The following is a 17,348-nucleotide window of genomic DNA, read 5'->3' on the forward strand; positions in this document are numbered from 1 at the left end:
ATGTAATTGCCAAGCTGGCTGCCCACTTAAGGACATACTTGTCATCATTAATTTTTAGAGATTAATAAAATAGGGTTAGAGGAGAAGGTTGATTCATTTCGACCTCTTCTTCTCTTACCTCTTCTCTTCGACATACATAGCTCTTGCACTATTATTCAGATCTGATTTGCACTGTTAATTACTGATTTTTAATCTGATATTAGAAGACTGATTCACATCTGCCTTTAACCTATTTGGGTCTTTTGTTAGGAGCTAACCCAAAAGAAAGTCAGTTCTAGTATCCGATTGTGGAAAAGTTTGAAAAGAGGCTAGCTTCTTAGAAAAAAGTTACATTTTGATAGTGGGTAGAGTGACCATGATTAGGGCGACACTTGCTAGTCTTCCGGTTTATTTCCTTTCTGTATTTAAAATACCCTCAAGGGAAGCCAAGAAGCTAGAAAAGGTGATGAGGGATTTCTTGTGGGAGCCAGGGGAAGAGAAGAGAAGAATGATCATTTGATTAGGTGGGAGATAGTCAGCAGGAGTAAGGAAGAAGGGGGGTTAGGATTGAGAAATCTAGTTCTTAAGAATGAAGCTCTACTAGGGAAGTGGCTTTGGAGATGGCTGTTAGAGAGAGAGCGGTTGTGGCACAAGGTGGTGAATAGTATTCATGGCTGTTTACAAAACGGTTGGGGTGTCGAGGTATCTTGACGGCAACTCTTGCAACACTTTGGAAGCCTATTCATGGAGTTCTACCCCATTTTCTCAATCTGGTCAGATATGGTGTTAATTCTGGAAACAATGTTCATTTTTGGGAAGACATTTGGGTGGGCCACCAACCTCTTAAAGACCTTTTTCCCTCTCTTTACTCTCTTTCCCTTTATAAGGAAGAGCCGGTTTCCGGTTCTATTTCCTCCTCAACTTCTTTTGTGGCCCTAAACTGGGATTTTGGTTTCTGTAGAGGGTTACGTGATGATGAAAGTGCTTGTGTTTTAGACTTATTGTCTTCACTTGAGTCTTTTTGTTTAGATCCCCTCAAACCTGACACAAGAATTTGGACCCCTAACCTGAAACGTTTTTTCACTTGCTCCTCTTTCTTTAAGTCCCTTTGTTCCACTTCTGCACCTTAGAATTTCCCAATTAAAGAATTTTGGACTAGGCCCATTCCCCCAAAGATTGTTGTTTTTTGTTGGGAATTTTATTATGGTAAGATTAATACCTTTGAAAACCTACAAAGGAGGAGACCGAATTGGTGCTTATCCCCTAATTGGTGTGTTCTTTGTAAATCTCAGAATGAAGACTGTCACCACTTACTGATCTCTTGCTCCTTTGCTACAACTTTATGGAATTGGATTCTTATGTTTTTTGATTGTAGGTGGAACTTGCCATCTAATACTAGTTTGTTTATTTTTGAATGGCACACAAAGAGAGGGAGAATTATGTGGAAGTGCATAGGAGCAGCTTTGTTGTGGAAAGTTTGGGAAGAAAGGAACACCAGAATCTTTTGTGAAAAAGAAAGGAGCTTCTCGGAAGTTAAAGAATATATTCTGACAAGGGCAATTCAGTGGCTGAAAACTCTAAAGCTCTTTGATGCATACTCTTTTGATGACCTATGAAGAAGCTGGTTAGCAGTGGCTAATACTTCTACCAGGAAAGACAGACATGGGATTGAATGGATGCCACCGGGGGAGGAGTTTATCAAGCTGAAGTTTGATGGGAGTAGCCGAGGAAATCCAGGACCTTCAGGCATAGGAGTGCTGAAAAACAAAGATAGTAACATATATCTTTGTACTCAGGTCCTGTGGGTGTGGGAGACTCGTTAAGGGCCGAATTACTTGCTGCTGTACAAGGAATCCAGCTTGCAAATCAGCTAGGCATAGAGCATCTGATTATTGAAGGGGATTCCTAGGTGATAGTGGGTTGGATGAAAGATCCTGACATTGTGATTTGGGGTTTTAGAGATCTTCTCAAAAAGGTTAAATGGTTAACAAGGAATATGACAGTCAGAGTTCAGTGGGTAGGCAGATCAGCAAACTCAATGGCTGATTCACTTGCAAAACAAGGGGTTCTCCGGGATACTTTATTTTGGGCTTCTGTGTAATTTCTTTTGTACTTATAATTCTGTAACTAGCTTTAAAGGAAATGTCACATCTCGTGCCTTTTTATTGGGTTGCATGTAATTCTTATTTGCTGGTTTAATAAAATTTTACTCATTTATCAAAAAAAAAGGACTCCAACTAGGACTATAACAATTTTTAATGGCATCCAAACTCCATAAAGCAGAAACATCCTTCAGTTGTAGGTGGGTTCTTTCAAAAATAAGAATCATAATTTCTAGTATGTTCAATGTTTAGAAATGTTGGGGAGAGATCTATGAATTTCTATTGTGGCACGTGGACTATTTTGCAAATATAAATGGAACATGAATAAAATTTACTAGATATGGATCAAAAGAATAAAAATAGAAAACACAAAAGGGTTTATATAGGCCAAACACTCCTGCATAAAGTTTGCTCTTTGTAGTCCTGATGCAAATAGAGAAGAAAGGAAAGAAGAGCCTGGAGAGAGAGTACCAAATTTGTAAAATCCTTGAGTAGTTGGTCTACATTCTATCTAGGGTTTGGATCCTTTGGAGTATGGCCTAGACCTATGGAGCAGATTATAGCCTCGTATAGGACCCTTCAAATCCCTTTATCTTCAAGGATTTTAGTCTTAGCAATTTCCTACAAGATGACATTTTCTTAATTTCTGAGTATTAGAGCCAATTTATCAATCCTTTATATTTAATTTTTCAGATCCTAATTATTATAGGATTTGGCTTTATGAAATCAATGCAGCAGTTAGATGTTAGGGGGCAAGATCGAAATAGTTATGTTGGAATCTGCGGGGGCTAAGGGAGAGAACAGAAGGACAGTGGTAAGGAACTTGATTAGAAAACACAGACCAAAGATAGTGTTGGCTGCAGGAAACAAATGTGGAAATTTTCAATGTGGGCATGAAGGAAGAATTTGGGGAGTGAACAGTGAAGAATGGCTGGTTCTTAAGGCTGAAGGGTGTCAGGGGGGCTAGTTTTTGCTCAGGTCATTTGAGTAGCCGTGGGGAACAGTTTTTGGGATGTCCTGAAACTTCAAGTTGTTTTATTGATCAATTCTGTGTAGAGTAGTTTTCTGGGGTGTCACCTTGATACCTGTTCAGATTGTACTATCTTTTTATTTTAATGAAATCCCTTTTATTTATTCTTAGAAAAAGGATTTGGCTTTATTGTAGCCTTAGATGAAGTTACTATTTTAGTCATTTTTTGATGGATTATTTTACTAGAAATTGTATTGTCATTTTTTTTTATAATTAAATGGAGGATTTTATTGTTAGAACAAAAACTAAAGAAATTACCACCTATAGGATTGATGGGGTTAAGTGGTTTTTAATGATTATCATCTGGTGGTTCCTCACAGAGCATTTTGCTACTAAGTCTGGTGAAAATCATCCTCACCAACTTCAAGGACTAAGTTGGTTTTATTGGGTAAATTCAGGTTGATGCTTGGATGTCTTTCATGAAGCAAATTGTGTGGAATTGCAACCTATCCTCGGTTGAGTATTCCATATAGAGAGTCAAAATCCATCCATCCATCCATTTGAGTACACACCAAGAGGTTGTTAATGTCATCGTAGAACGCAACAGCATTCATTGTGATCCAAGACGGTCTAGGGAGGAATTGTGCATTGAGGCTATTGGAGGATTGGAGTATGGAGATCAGTGTGCCACTGAGATAGGAGGAAGTGAGGTTTTCATTTAGTTGGATTAAGATCCAATGTGGGGTGTTGCGGTTTCCCAAGAGAATGAATACGGCAGTGACGGAGGGACTGGAGGAGTACGTGATGGCGATCGGTTGGAGGAGATGGAGTAGTGATTGGGAATAGCCGTTGATCAGGATGGTGACCTGATCCAGTTGGAGGGTTCTTCGGTCCAAGAAGTTTCTAGGGTTGCATGGATCAGAGGAGATAGGCTGCTGAGAGAAAGATAATGATGAGTGAGAAAGAGAAGAAAGGGAGAATGCAAAGACTATACTTTTCATTAGTGTGTCGACTTTCTTCCGTGGTAAGACTCTGACTGTTGGGTTTGTCAGACCAGTGGCGATGGGGGTTGTGAGTAGAACCATGCAGTGGAGAAGAGGATAGTGGGTGAGGTAAAAGGTTTAAAATGAGAGATTTCAGGTTTCTCATTTTCTGCAAGATGGGATGGTATGAGGCTAATGTGCACCATGGAGGGTGCTTTCCTTGTGGGTGGCTGCAAAGCTTTGTCATTGGTGGATATGTAGCCCATGGCTCAGCTAAGAAATGTTGTGGACGTCAATGGATGGTATTTTAATTATTTAAATAACAGTTAGGTGCTTTTTTTGGAGGTTTCTTCTCTTGGCATATCCACTCAAGAAATTTTTTTGAGGGAGAGCTTGTTTTTCGATACAATACCAATACTTCACCTTTCTCAAAAAAAAAAAAAAAGAAAAAATAACTACATTATGGTCTTTTTTGTCAGCAACTGAAGTCAGGGATTTTATTATGAAATCATAAAATGGAATCCCACTCTCCCATGGTGTTTGGAAAAAGAGGTTTAGGAATTGTCTTGCTTCTTCCAGAATTTGAGAGTCACAAATGAGGATTTTGGTTGTAATTTTTGGATTATTTTAGATCTAGATCTTGGGAGATGAAAGACTTGTACTTTTTCTATTTTTTGTTTTGGGGTGATCCCTCATCACTGACTTTGGATGTAATCTTTTGTTTGATTAGTAAAATTTTGCTTTTTATTTATTACCCAAAAAAGTGGTGTTTGGAAAGGAGATAGCTAATACAGCAGCACTTACCTGGCCATACCATGGTTGGATTATATCTTACAATTACAATGTATCTGCCAGGCCTGGTGCACCCCACCCCAATCCAAGGGATTAAATTATGGAAATTTCAGTTATTTAGAATTCTGAATGACTTTTTTTCAATACTTAGTTTTTATTAATATTTAATATTTTTCTCTAAGATTTTATGTTCATGTTCTTGATTTTTATTAGTTTTAAACTTTTAATATTGTATCTGAAATTTTGGTTGAAATAAGTGGTCAAATCCAAAAGTTTTCCATACTTCCTTTTTAGTTTCCATATCTGAAACCAAAATTTTGCAAAATTTTGTTGAAATTTAAAACTATGCTCTCATCATCCTACATCAGTTTCATTTTCGAATATGTTTGCCGTATTTCTGTCTTTTGTGATTTTGTAATGTTTTTATTTTTATTGGCTGGGTTGGATGCCGCTCTTGGTATTTCATGTTTTATTTTTCAATTTATTATCATCATCATCCATGCCTTATTCCAACTATATGGGGTCGGCTACATGAATCCTGTTTCACCAATCTGTTCTACCGTAACAAGTGGAGAGATTGCATAAGAATGTTTTGTTTCAAGCTCCCTTTATTGTACACTTTTATTTTTTTATTTAACACATTCCATGTCAAGAAGTTGATAGATAGATAACAGCCACAATTTGACATAGGATAATTACTAGAGAAAACCACAGCTTCACATTCTGTAGTGTTCTACTTGAAGGTTCTAGAGGGTTTTAATTTGCATCTTATATTAATTTAGATGGTCTTATAATACTTTATTTGCTCAAGGATATCATTTACTCATTTTTTAGTGATACATCCTCATTTGTGTTTCAGGTTATTAAATGATAATCAATTGGAAGGACAAGTACCAGAGGAACTTTACTCGATTGGTGTACATGGTGGAGCCATTGAGTATGTGTTATACTTTGGCATCACTTTCCTGAACTTCATTCATGTGGTTCCATAGCAAAGCCAGTAGTGTACTATTGTTTTCCACTTTTTTCGTCTTCCTTTAACAAGTTTTTACTTGAACTTCTTTTTTCAAACATAATGAGTGCTTTAAATCTTTCCTTGCTGCCTTAACTGATGTCCATTTTATCTACCTTTTTAGGACCTTAACCCAAGTTACTTATTATGAGTGCAGTTGGTGGTCTTCTATGCACATGCTTGAACCATCTTAGTGTATTTCCTGTTATTTAGTTACATATTAGGGTGACTCCTAAGTTCACAACATCCCATGAATGCATTTCTTGCTAGTTCTATCCCTTATATCAACCAACTATATAAAGCAGATACTTGCCTTAGTTTTGGTGCAAGCCATTAAAGATAAATTTGATTTAATATGATGCTAACTTATATATTTACCCTTTACTTGAAAATGTGCATAGCACATGCCCATACACTAGTCAACCATAATTAGAATTCAGAAATACAATATACATCTTGTCAAATAATTCAGAAACTACTAATAAAAAAAGTAAATCAAACCGGGTGTTAAAATAAGAGAATAGTAAAGAAAGAAGAATAAGAGAAAGAAGAGGAGTGAAGAGAAAATCAGGTTGTGGGGAAAATAGTGAGGCCCCAGCTCTCTTAAAAAGTTGCTTGAAATATGTGCAAAATTAAGTGCCCCTAGTAAGCTAGCTGTAACAAAAGACCTATGAAAAACTAAAATAGGCCCATGACCCACCAACAATCAACCTATAAACTAAATAGGAAACATAAGAAAGAAAAACACAGGCAATAATTCCATTTATATTACTACTTTCAACAATACAAATACCACATATGTGTAAGCAAGCCTCCTTGAATCACACCTTGACAACCATTGATTCGACTTTAATGGATATTCTCTTAATAACCAAATCTTTTTTGAGTTGGAGGTGTTTTGAGGGACTCAATGGAAGTAATAGCAATTCAAATCAAGATATTATCCTTACTACAAGGTTGGGAGTTGGTTTCTCCTTGGGACTTGAGAGAGCAGAGGTGGAGGACAATTCTTTAGTAGTCACTGGATGGATGAGGTCACCATCAAATAATCATGGATCCACTGAAACTATATTAGCAAGTAGGGATCTTGAGGATTGGATCTTGTTAGACTCGGATTAGATTCAGATTTAACCCAAGCCCATTAAGTTCAGTTACATTTAAACTTATATAAAGGCCATTACCCAATGTTGGTCCCATCTATCTTGGGAGGGGTAGACTGGATATGCTCCTAACCTTTGGCATTTTTTTGCACAAAGTGGTCACTCTCAGACTCAAACCTGCATTCTCACGCTTACCAGCATGAGATTTTACCATTATATCAAGTAATGGCCCCTACATTTTAACTTGTATATAATAAGTTTATATAAATATGAATATTGAATTTATTATTATAAATTCTCTATCTATCTATCTATCTATCTACCTACCTACCTACCTATATATATATATATATATATATATAACACAGACAAAATTTGATTGAGCTTGGATTTTAATCAGATCTGGTGGGGGTTAAATCCACATCCAATCTGATTATGTAAACAGATCATTTGAATCCAAAATAATTGGATTGGTTGTCGAATTGGGTTTTGGGCTTTTGAAGTCCATTGACATCCTTATCAATGAGGCTAGATCATTGGCAACTAGGATGAACGGATTTTCCATTCAGGTTCCATGGTCAGCTGATTCTCTACTAGATGATCTCCTTGGGTTGGAAGTAGCGGCTTTTCCCTGTATTGGGGGTTAAATCCACATCCAATCTGATTATGTAAACAGATCATTTGAATCCAAAATAATTGGATTGGTTGTCAGATTGGATTTTGGGCTTTTGAAGTCCATTGACATCCTTATCAATGAGGCTAGATCATTGGCAACTAGAATGAACGGCTTTTTCATTCAGGTTCCATGGTCAGCTGATTCTCTACTAGATGACCTTGGGTTGGAAATAGCGGCTTTTCACTGTATTGGGAAAGGGCATAAACAGAAACTTTTCAGTCCACCTTTTTGTTTTACCTTTATTGTTCTAACCCTAAGGGTACTTATATAGAAGATTAAACTAGTCCACTCATTATCTGCCTTTTTCAAATCCTCGTGTCAGTGACCATTGGCAGAATGGGTATTACATATTTCTTGGCTCATAACAATCCAAAAGAGAATGAATATTATATTGACACCCTGTTGGTTAAAGAAAATAATCTCTTTTCCTTTCAATGTTTCTCTTGTCAAGTTTTATCCCTCTATTTCTCTTATAGATTTCTTTTGACCTTTTGATAATTACATTCTCTCCTAGTTTACAAACAGTTGGAACAATATTACTTCCAACTATTTTCAATAAACTGTTTTACACAAAGTAAGTGGCCAACTCTTTGCTGATCAAATAAAAAAAGGTGGCCAACTGTGTAGGCTCTAGTGGTGAAGTGTAATAAGGTAGTTTACCATATCTTATCAAATTATAAATCAAGACTCTTTGATATGTTGTCTGCCTGAAAAACAAAGGCCGGCAATTTGCAAGGTTAAAAAACAATCTACCTTTGAAAGTTGAAACTGTTGCAGTAGATTATATTGCACATATACATTCTAAACTTACATAACAGCTTTCATGCATATATTATGTATCTATTCATCTTCCTCTTTTCTGGTAAAATGAGCATTATGATACTTAGCACCACTTCTATGTTTTCATACACATGCGCACATGCATTTACGTGTTGAAAATGATGTGCCAGACAAAAGCATTTCATATGTGACCAACAATGCCCTCAACACATGTGCCAACTTTCAGGTCAATTTTTCTCTGCCATAACAGAAATGACCTTTTTTCCCTTGTTTTTATTTAACAATTCAAGAAAATTAATTTTCCATTGCTTTCTAGGTAAAAGTTCAATATGCAGATGGTTTGGGAACTAGTGGACAATGACATTATACATGTTGGTGGTCCAGAGGGTCCTTCATGAAATGGACATTCTGGATCAGCCATATATCCCTCCATGTGGCAAAAGAAAACCCATGTCAATGCTTCCTTTAATATCTGCCTTAAGCCCATTACAGAACATTGCTTCTAATTATGTATGTTTTCTAAATATTTATTTATGTATAAAGGTGTATGTATTTGTCTATTTTCTTGTGTGATTGTGTCTACACTTGCACTCTATATGAATGCATGCATGTATTGACATGTGGGCACAGTGAGATACATCCAACAATATTTTATCTGAATCAAGTTGTCATGAAACTAGATTCTTTCTGTTGTTGGGCACACAAAAATCTCATTTCCATCAGTACAATTCTTGATTCTGCACGGTTGTATTTTTTTCCAGTCTCTCCCACAACAAAGGATTGTGTGGTGTACCTTCTCTACCATCATGCCCTCTATTTTGGGGAAAGGGAGGCTTGTCCACTGCTGGTAAAATTGCAATTGGTCTATCCTGTCTAGCTGTTCTCGGCATATTAATCCTGGTAATTTATGTATGCTGCATCAGGAGGGGAAGTAATGATTATGACTTTGCTCTTCCTCAAGATTTAATTTGTAAGTATTGTTTCAAATATTATAAGGCTATCAACTTTGTCTTTATTATTTCAAATACAATTATATTATTTATTTGCTTTTGTCTGTTTTCGAAAGTGTATTACATACTAATCTGCCATATCATCAGGCATGACTGTATGATTATATAATCTATACATTGGATGTGTTTTTATGCATATAACAAGTGAAATTATTCCAAAATGAAGGGATGGCAATAATCGCAAAAAATATACAAAATTTAGATATCTTGGCCTATATTTTCCATAAAAGTTTATTATGGTCTTATTCTTCACTCTTTGCTTTTAATCTGCTTAGCCTGCTCAGTTCGAATTCTTCACTCTTCAGTAACTAATGAAGAAATTTTATTAGTAAGCAAAATAAGATAGAAGAATAGAAAACAAAGCTAAACCAAGATCAGTCAGTTAGTCCAAAGACACATACTCACAGGAACCAGAAAGTCTCCCACCCCCAAAGGTGTCCTTGGCTCTTTCCTATTAACCCTTACAACAAGATTTTCTAGAGAGCTAGGTTGGCATTGCAAGCCTCAAGCTTTGGATAAAGGAGGAGGGTTGTATTAGGTTGGCATCCACTATTCAATCCTTTACCAAATTCTTATGAACATAGACTCTGAATTGCAATTCTTGCTCATTCTAGGGCATTACTTAAAAGTGGCATCCTACACCTTAACTCAAGTGTGGTGAGAAATGGGCAAGGGTATGCTACGGTGTTCCCCAAAAGTGATGCACTACAACAGTGCCAGGTTGTAGTGAGAAATTGGTGAAGCTTCCCACATCCTTTTAGATGAGAGTGGGTAAAGAAGTTGGTCTGAGAAACACAAATTCAACTAGCCACTTGGAATGTAGGAATCTTAATAGGAAAGATAATGGAACTAATAGACATATTGAAGAGGAAAAATATTATTATAGCTGATGGGAGCTGTGTGGGGAATCCAGGCCCCTCGGGAAAAGGAAGTGCAGGATATGATAGGGTGCATGGAGGATTTGGTTTTGGGGAGAGGAGTGAGATAGGAGATATAATCTTATAATTTGCAACCATTTATGATATGACAATAGTAAACATATACATTAACAAGAAAGATAAACATTTAAATTAAAAGTGGATCAAATTCAAGTTAAATAGTTTTTCTTCCTTTATAGGCAAATAGAACAAATGATATGTAAGGACTACAAAGTTATTCTAAAGGAAGATTAACCACACAACATAGATTAGTGGTGATAGATGCATACATTAAAAGATAGAAAAATATATAAAAAATAAGTGCCTGAAAATTAGGTAAGCAAATCTCAAAATAGGAGAGTAGAATTTAGATGAAAAGACTAATATGTGGCTTGGTATGGCTACTAACTATATAAACAAAGTAGCACAAGAGGTTTTAAGAGAATCTAAAGGAAAATGGCAAAGTGCTAAGAGAACTTATGGTGGAATGAAGAGGTTCAAAATATAATCAAAGCAAGATGGAATTTTTAAATTAAATTTGAGGCGTAAGACAAACTAAAAAAGAAAGATTTAAAATGGAATATACAAACTTACATAGATGAGAAAAAGAAAAACAAAGATTTAAAATTCATCAAAGAGGAAGATTAAAGTCTTGATAAAAGATGGAAAAGTTATTTTGAGAAATTATTAAATGAAGAACATATGGAGGGTGCTAATGGATGGGGGATTAGTAACTATAAAATCACTAGAGTTAATAAGTAGGTTCAGAAAATTGAAGTGAATGAAGTGAATGAGACTTTAAATAAGATGAACAAAGGAAAGGCATTACAACTAGGTGTGATCATGGGTTGGGTCAAGCCTAGGCCAGACCCAAAGCCAGGTTAAGGTCCTATGACTTTAAGTGTAAAATATTAAATATATAATATTTTATATTATACGATATAATATATTTTTATATTTATGCTATACATTATATAATATAAAATATATTATTATATATTATATGTATTGTAGGTGTCATATTTAGGGGTGTAAACGGATCAAATTCGAATTGAATTAGGCAATATCCGTATTCGATTCGATTTGAATTCAACCAATTAATTATTTTAGGTAATTACTAAATATATAAAATAAATATTTATTATATAAAGTATATAAATATATAAATTATATAAAACATTTAAACATTATATATATATATTATATAAGAATTAAATAATCATTCAAATTCGGACATTAATCAAATCGAATCAGGTCATATCCGAATTCGAATCCGATTAACTATTCAGTATGAATAGGAAATCTGAATTCGACCGATTAGATATTCAAATTATCCAAATTCGTTTCGATTATGTCTAATCTTGAATTCGAAATCGGATTTTTGGATACCGTTGACACCCTTAGTCATATTACAATATTGTATAATAGGAATATAACATAAAATAACACATGCATATGTCCAGGCCTGATATGGGCCTAGGCCTAGACACAAGAGTACAAAACCTAGGTCCAAGCTCAGAAATTTCAATGCCCCTAGTTACAACTTAATTGTATCCCAACAGAAGCTTGGAAAGATACTAGAGAGGTAGGCATATTATGGTTAACTAAATTAAATTATTTAATAATATAATGAAAACAAAAAGGATGTCAAATGAAGAGAGAAACACTATGGCGCCTATATTTAAAAACAAAAGGTGATGAAACTGATATTTTAGAAACATGAATTAAAAAAAAAAAAAAAAAAAAAAAAACTGGTATTTTAGAAACCAATTTGGTTTTATGTCAAGGAAATCAACCATGGAAGTTGTCCTTTTTATTTAGATAATTGATAGAAAAGTTTAGAGAGAAAGAGAGATCGACATATAGTATTCATTGTCCTAGAGAAAGCATATGGTAAAGTTCCTAGAGATGATAATATGGTGGGTTTTGGAAAAAGAAAGAAATCCCAAATAGGTATATGGACCTAATTGTGAACATGTATGAGGGTGCAACAATTTTGAACATGGTACTTAATCAAGAATAAACACTTAGCTAGTTAGCCTTTATTTATTTGCACTAGCCATGGATGAATTGGCTAAACACATTCAATAGGTCCCATTGGTGCATGTTGCTTGTTGATGACATAGTATCAATTGATGAAACTAAAGAAGGATAAATGCAAATTTAGATTTTTAGAAAAATACTTAGATATAAAAGGATTTAAAATAAGTTGGAATATATTCAATGTAAACTTAATGACCACAGGGGTGGAAATCAGGGTACACTTAGGATTGGAGACCAAGAGATATCTTGATGTAACCTTTTTCATTACCTTGGTTCAATAATCCATAACAACTAATAAGGGAGAGATTGAAGGTGGACAAAATGGGGAGGGGTGCATCTAGAGTCTTATGCAATAACAGAATACAACCTAGGTGGCTAGTCCCAAAGGAAAATTTTATAAAACAGTTATAAGGCCACAATATTGCATGGAACAGAGTGTTGGTAGTCAAAAAAGCAACATTTCGTGTGTGGCAAAAATGTGAATGTTGAGATGGATGGGTAAGAAAAGTAGAAAGGATAGAATCAGAAATTAAGATAAAAAGGACATGGGTTGAAGGGCCCTTAATTTAACAATTGATATGTCACTGAACAAAACAATATGGCAGTACAGGATTCATGTAGCAGACCTTATGTATTTGGGACGGGGTTTATATGATGACCAAAAAGATGTTACACAGACATGCAAAGGATGAGGAGAAGCATGGTTTTGGAGACAAATTTACTCTACAGAAGTGTTTGACATGTTATGGCACCCATGTACAGGCATCCAAGTGTCATGGTCAAGAAGCTTATGAATAGCAGGGAAGGCAATGGGTCAGGTTTTGTTTGAGCTAGGTTGTTCTTAACCCGGTTATATATATTCCATCACAAAGCACAACAAAAACACAGGTCAATTTGTCTGAACTGAAACCTGAAATGGCCAGATTTTGCAGGGTAAAAATACAAAACCAATATCAAACCTGTTGGCCTGATTAAACTTCCATGTGCTCTATTCCTACAAGAAGTTACAAGGTCAGGCCGAACAGAGGTCATGCCATAATGAGATCATTGGGATGTAGCACTGTTGTTTTATACCATTAGATTGAAAACCAACTGAGAGATAGGATGAGAGAGAATGTATGAGTGTCAAACAGGATACATTGTCCTATATGTTGAAAAGACAGAAACCCCATTAACACATTACATAATGATATTTATGCTCCTCCATCCCCTAGTAGATCATAAGTATCATGCAATGCATAATTTGTTACATATAATTGGAATATGTCATTTAAGGCTTGCTAAAGACATCTCGAAGTTCATTACAATGTCTAGTTTCTTCTTGAATACCATGCCCATGATAATAAAGATCAACTTCAATGTGTTTTGTCTTCTCCTGAAAAATGGGACCGCTAGCACTGCATATGCCAGCTTTGTTGTCACATAACATTGCCATAATGGAGACCTCCAGTAAAGCTGAATTTTGACAGGAGCAGTCAAGGTAATCCAGGGCCCTCAGGCATAGGAGGGGTTTTGAGAGATAAGGATAGTTACATTTTGTCCCTATTCTCTGGATCAGTGGGAGTTGATGATTCTATAAGGGCTGAGATACTGGCTGCAGTACAAGGAATACAGGCTGCAAACGAACTTGGAGTGGAGCACTTGATAGTTGAGGGGGACTCCAAGGTGGTAGGGATTGGCTGTCAGATCCAGATATGATTTTCTGAGGCTACAGAGATCTTCTCGAGAAAGTTAAGTGGCTTACACGAAACATGTCAGTAAGCTTCCGGTGGGTTAGCAGATCGGCAAATTCTATGGCTGACTCTTTGGCTAAACAAGGGGTTTCTAGGGGTGAATTGTTCTGGGCTACTTTATAAGTGCATTTCTGTTAAGAGTGTTTATATCCTCATTCCTAAGGGGTGGTAACATCTTGTGCCTCCTTTTAGGGTGACTGCACACCTTTTTTCTCTTAATAAAACTACCACGTATTTATCAAAGAAAAAACATCTTCATAATGTCTTTAGAAATAAAAGTCGTCCTTTGAGGCAAGGAGTTTACCTACATTTGACACACAGTGAACATGATACCATGTTAGTTTAGTTAGGAGTAAGAAAGGCTGTATAAGAGAGGGCAAAACTTAATACACCCAATTTCATGTGTCTTGGTTTTAAGAGTCTTGTCTTCTTGTATCTCTTCGCTTTTTGCATCTGAAATATTAATAAAAGCACTTGTTACCAATAGAAAAGTGGGAAAAGAATTAATCAAAGTATGTTTGGCACAAAAGGATGAAAATTATACTGTATAAAGAAAAGTCAAATATTAATGAGGATGAGAAAGGTCTAAGAGCTTAATTGCAAGACCTGCATATTTGTCCTAAGATGGTTGAAAACTTCAAAATAAGAAAAATAGGTCTATTTTTCAATGGTTAGTAGGTAGGGTTGGAAAGGGCGATCAAGTTTGGTGAGGTTCAGAGTATGGTTTGCATGAAGAGATGAAAATTTTACAAATGTGAAAATTATGAAATCTAAGGTTCTGTGTGAAACTTTGAGCTGATGTTTAAAGGAATGAAAGGTTGGGAAGATCTATGTGGATGTGCAAACATGGGAGCAAAAAAATGGTTGGAATGGAAAATAGAGAAAAAGCTTAGCTAGATCAGTTTCTGGCCTTTGAGAATGTTGAATGAGCACCTTTTTATAAACTTATGATTTACTTATTGATGAATGCTTGGAATATTAAAGAGACAATAGAGAGAAAGAAGAGAGAGAAAACTGAATCACTAATGGGTAGTTGGGTAAAATCTCAAGTAAATTCCCATTAGAACTAGAAAAAAAAATATAATTATAGAATTTCAAGTATCATAAGAAAACTCAGTAACTCCTATATCACTTAATCAATGAAATACCTACTGTCTAAAAACACAAAAATACCTAGGGGAAGAAGGTAGATGAATTACATTCTCAATCCTAATTTCCCATAATCTTTCTTGTCTAATTTTGTTCTCTATCAATTGATGAACATGCAAAAGAACCTATTGCCAAAACTAGCAGGCCAAGTTGTTGACAGCACAACTTTCAGATGCACTGGGTGATCTCTAAAATTAGTTCTTTTATCTTTCTGGTAACAGATGAGATAGTATAATAAAGATTTCCCAAATTGGGGTGGGGTGGGGGGAAGGGCTAGAACCTAATATTCCACCCCAATACAAATTATAACCCCCTCCCCAAATAATTACAAGCCAATGGTCTAGCCTGCAAGAGCCCCTGAAACAGCTCATCCAAATCTGTTTCCCTTCTAGCTAGAGTTTTTTATATGAATTTTTAGACATTTCTTATTTTTTCTGTCCACATTTATTATTGTTCCTTTGATATAGACACTTCTTCAATTAGTATGTGCTTGGGTGAAAATAGTTGTAGAAGAAGAGCCATGTCTATGCTCTACTTTGTTCTTCCTCAGTCTTCATCTTTCTCAAATCTCGAGTGAGGCACAAAGCTTAACCAATTTGTATTGAAACGGGGGTCTTAATGGGTAGTTGTTGACATTTCTATTGATTTAAAGAGCTCATTTTATTGGGTTTGGTAGTGATTTCCTGCAATTCATGAGTTCAAACTGAGGTCCTTAGAATTTTTAGATCCCAAACGTAAACAAATTATTCACACAGACGATTTACTGCTAAGATGCTTTCATGACTAAAAAAATGTTAATGTAAATAATTTGTATGACACTTGGAAGTTGGGACCTATAAGCTTAAATGGAATTCGGCACACAAGGCCTATATCCTCCTCAAAGGGTTGGAGATGCTTGTGACATTTTCTTAAAGCCTTCTTTATGTGAAAAAGTGTTCGTTTAGTGGGATATCCAATCAAGTGGTGCTTTGGAAACTACTGAATATAATTGAAAGGTACAGGTATAGGTTTCAGTTAGGTTTTCCATGTATCTAATGAGCAGGCACATTTGGCCAAACAAGTTGTTAGTAGACAAACTGCACAATTTGGAAACTTTTGCCACCTAATTGTATTTTTTTATTAAGCTTTCCTTACCAATCTGAGTAAAAAGGAATTTGAATTATTTGTCCTTCTTTGTATCATATGTGCCATATCCTCACTATCCATAATTTTTCGATATGGATTTTATTTGTATGTGCATTATAACTTGCAAATCACAACTTGCAATGCTTTCCTGTTCACATCTATATCATCTTTAAAAGAAAATCTTACAGCATGCTTATTGTTGCGTGGATTTTCATTTTTCGAATATTCAATTTCTTATACTGTGGTTACACAGCTTTGTTGATCTTGTTCATGGGGTACTTTATATGTTTTATCCTGGTTCTAAACTGAACTTTATTTGATTCTTTTTCCAGCACTATCAGCAAAGAGAAATAGGTATCAACGACAGAAATCTTTGATGCTTCTTGAAATGGAGACGCAGAACGCCAATGGATTTCCATCTTCAAATTCCCGCTAACAGGCCTATTGGAAGGAGGATGACATCATCTTAAAAGCAGTTACCTGCACGCCCCACCAAGATTTCACATAAAGGGCAATTTGAATGCCATGATATGCACTCTTAAACAAAATATGTGCCCACTGTTGAAGGAAGTTTGGTTTCAGAAAGGCAAGATTCTTACACTTTAATAGGGTTCATGCTTTTGCTTTTCACAAGTTCTGTACTATAGCTGGGGACCACTGTAAATGCAATGTATGCCATGCTACTGGGCAATTGCCCGAGCTGTGCATCAGATGCTCCCATGTACCATACTAAAATTTTGGCAATTGGATCATCATAGAATGTTGATTTAAATTCAAGGAATACAAAAGATGCTGCACAATATACACTTGTAACTGCTCCAGTCACCAGCCTTTGTGCAAATATGTATATAGAAGATCCATGCTAAGTGCTAACCATCCATTTCTAGAACTGCCAATTTCCAGTAGTTGGTAATCACCAAATTGATCACAGAGCAGGGTGTCACTTGTCAACTGATACTCAGACGTTTCATATGCAT

The 17,348-nt window shown here is 35.6% G+C and overlaps 1 protein-coding gene across 1 annotated transcript in view; it reads left to right on the forward strand.

The window, feature by feature from the left end:
• The window catches only part of LOC148854743 (Di-glucose binding protein with Leucine-rich repeat domain-containing protein), a 64,408-nt gene extending 47,224 nt beyond the window's left edge, over positions 1 to 17,184 (forward strand). The window contains exons 7-9 of the mRNA XM_088986653.1: positions 5,686 to 5,763; positions 9,156 to 9,364; positions 16,704 to 17,184. Coding sequence (XP_088842779.1) covers positions 5,686 to 5,763; positions 9,156 to 9,364; positions 16,704 to 16,807 — 391 coding nt within the window. The 3' untranslated portion in view covers positions 16,808 to 17,184. The remainder of the gene's footprint in view (positions 1 to 5,685; positions 5,764 to 9,155; positions 9,365 to 16,703) is intronic.
• Positions 17,185 to 17,348: the final 164 nt, after the last annotated feature.

This window comes from Nelumbo lutea, chromosome 4, assembly GCF_056320005.1.
Source record: "Nelumbo lutea isolate HS-2025 chromosome 4, American lotus-T2T, whole genome shotgun sequence".
NCBI classification, from domain to species: domain Eukaryota; kingdom Viridiplantae; phylum Streptophyta; class Magnoliopsida; order Proteales; family Nelumbonaceae; genus Nelumbo; species Nelumbo lutea.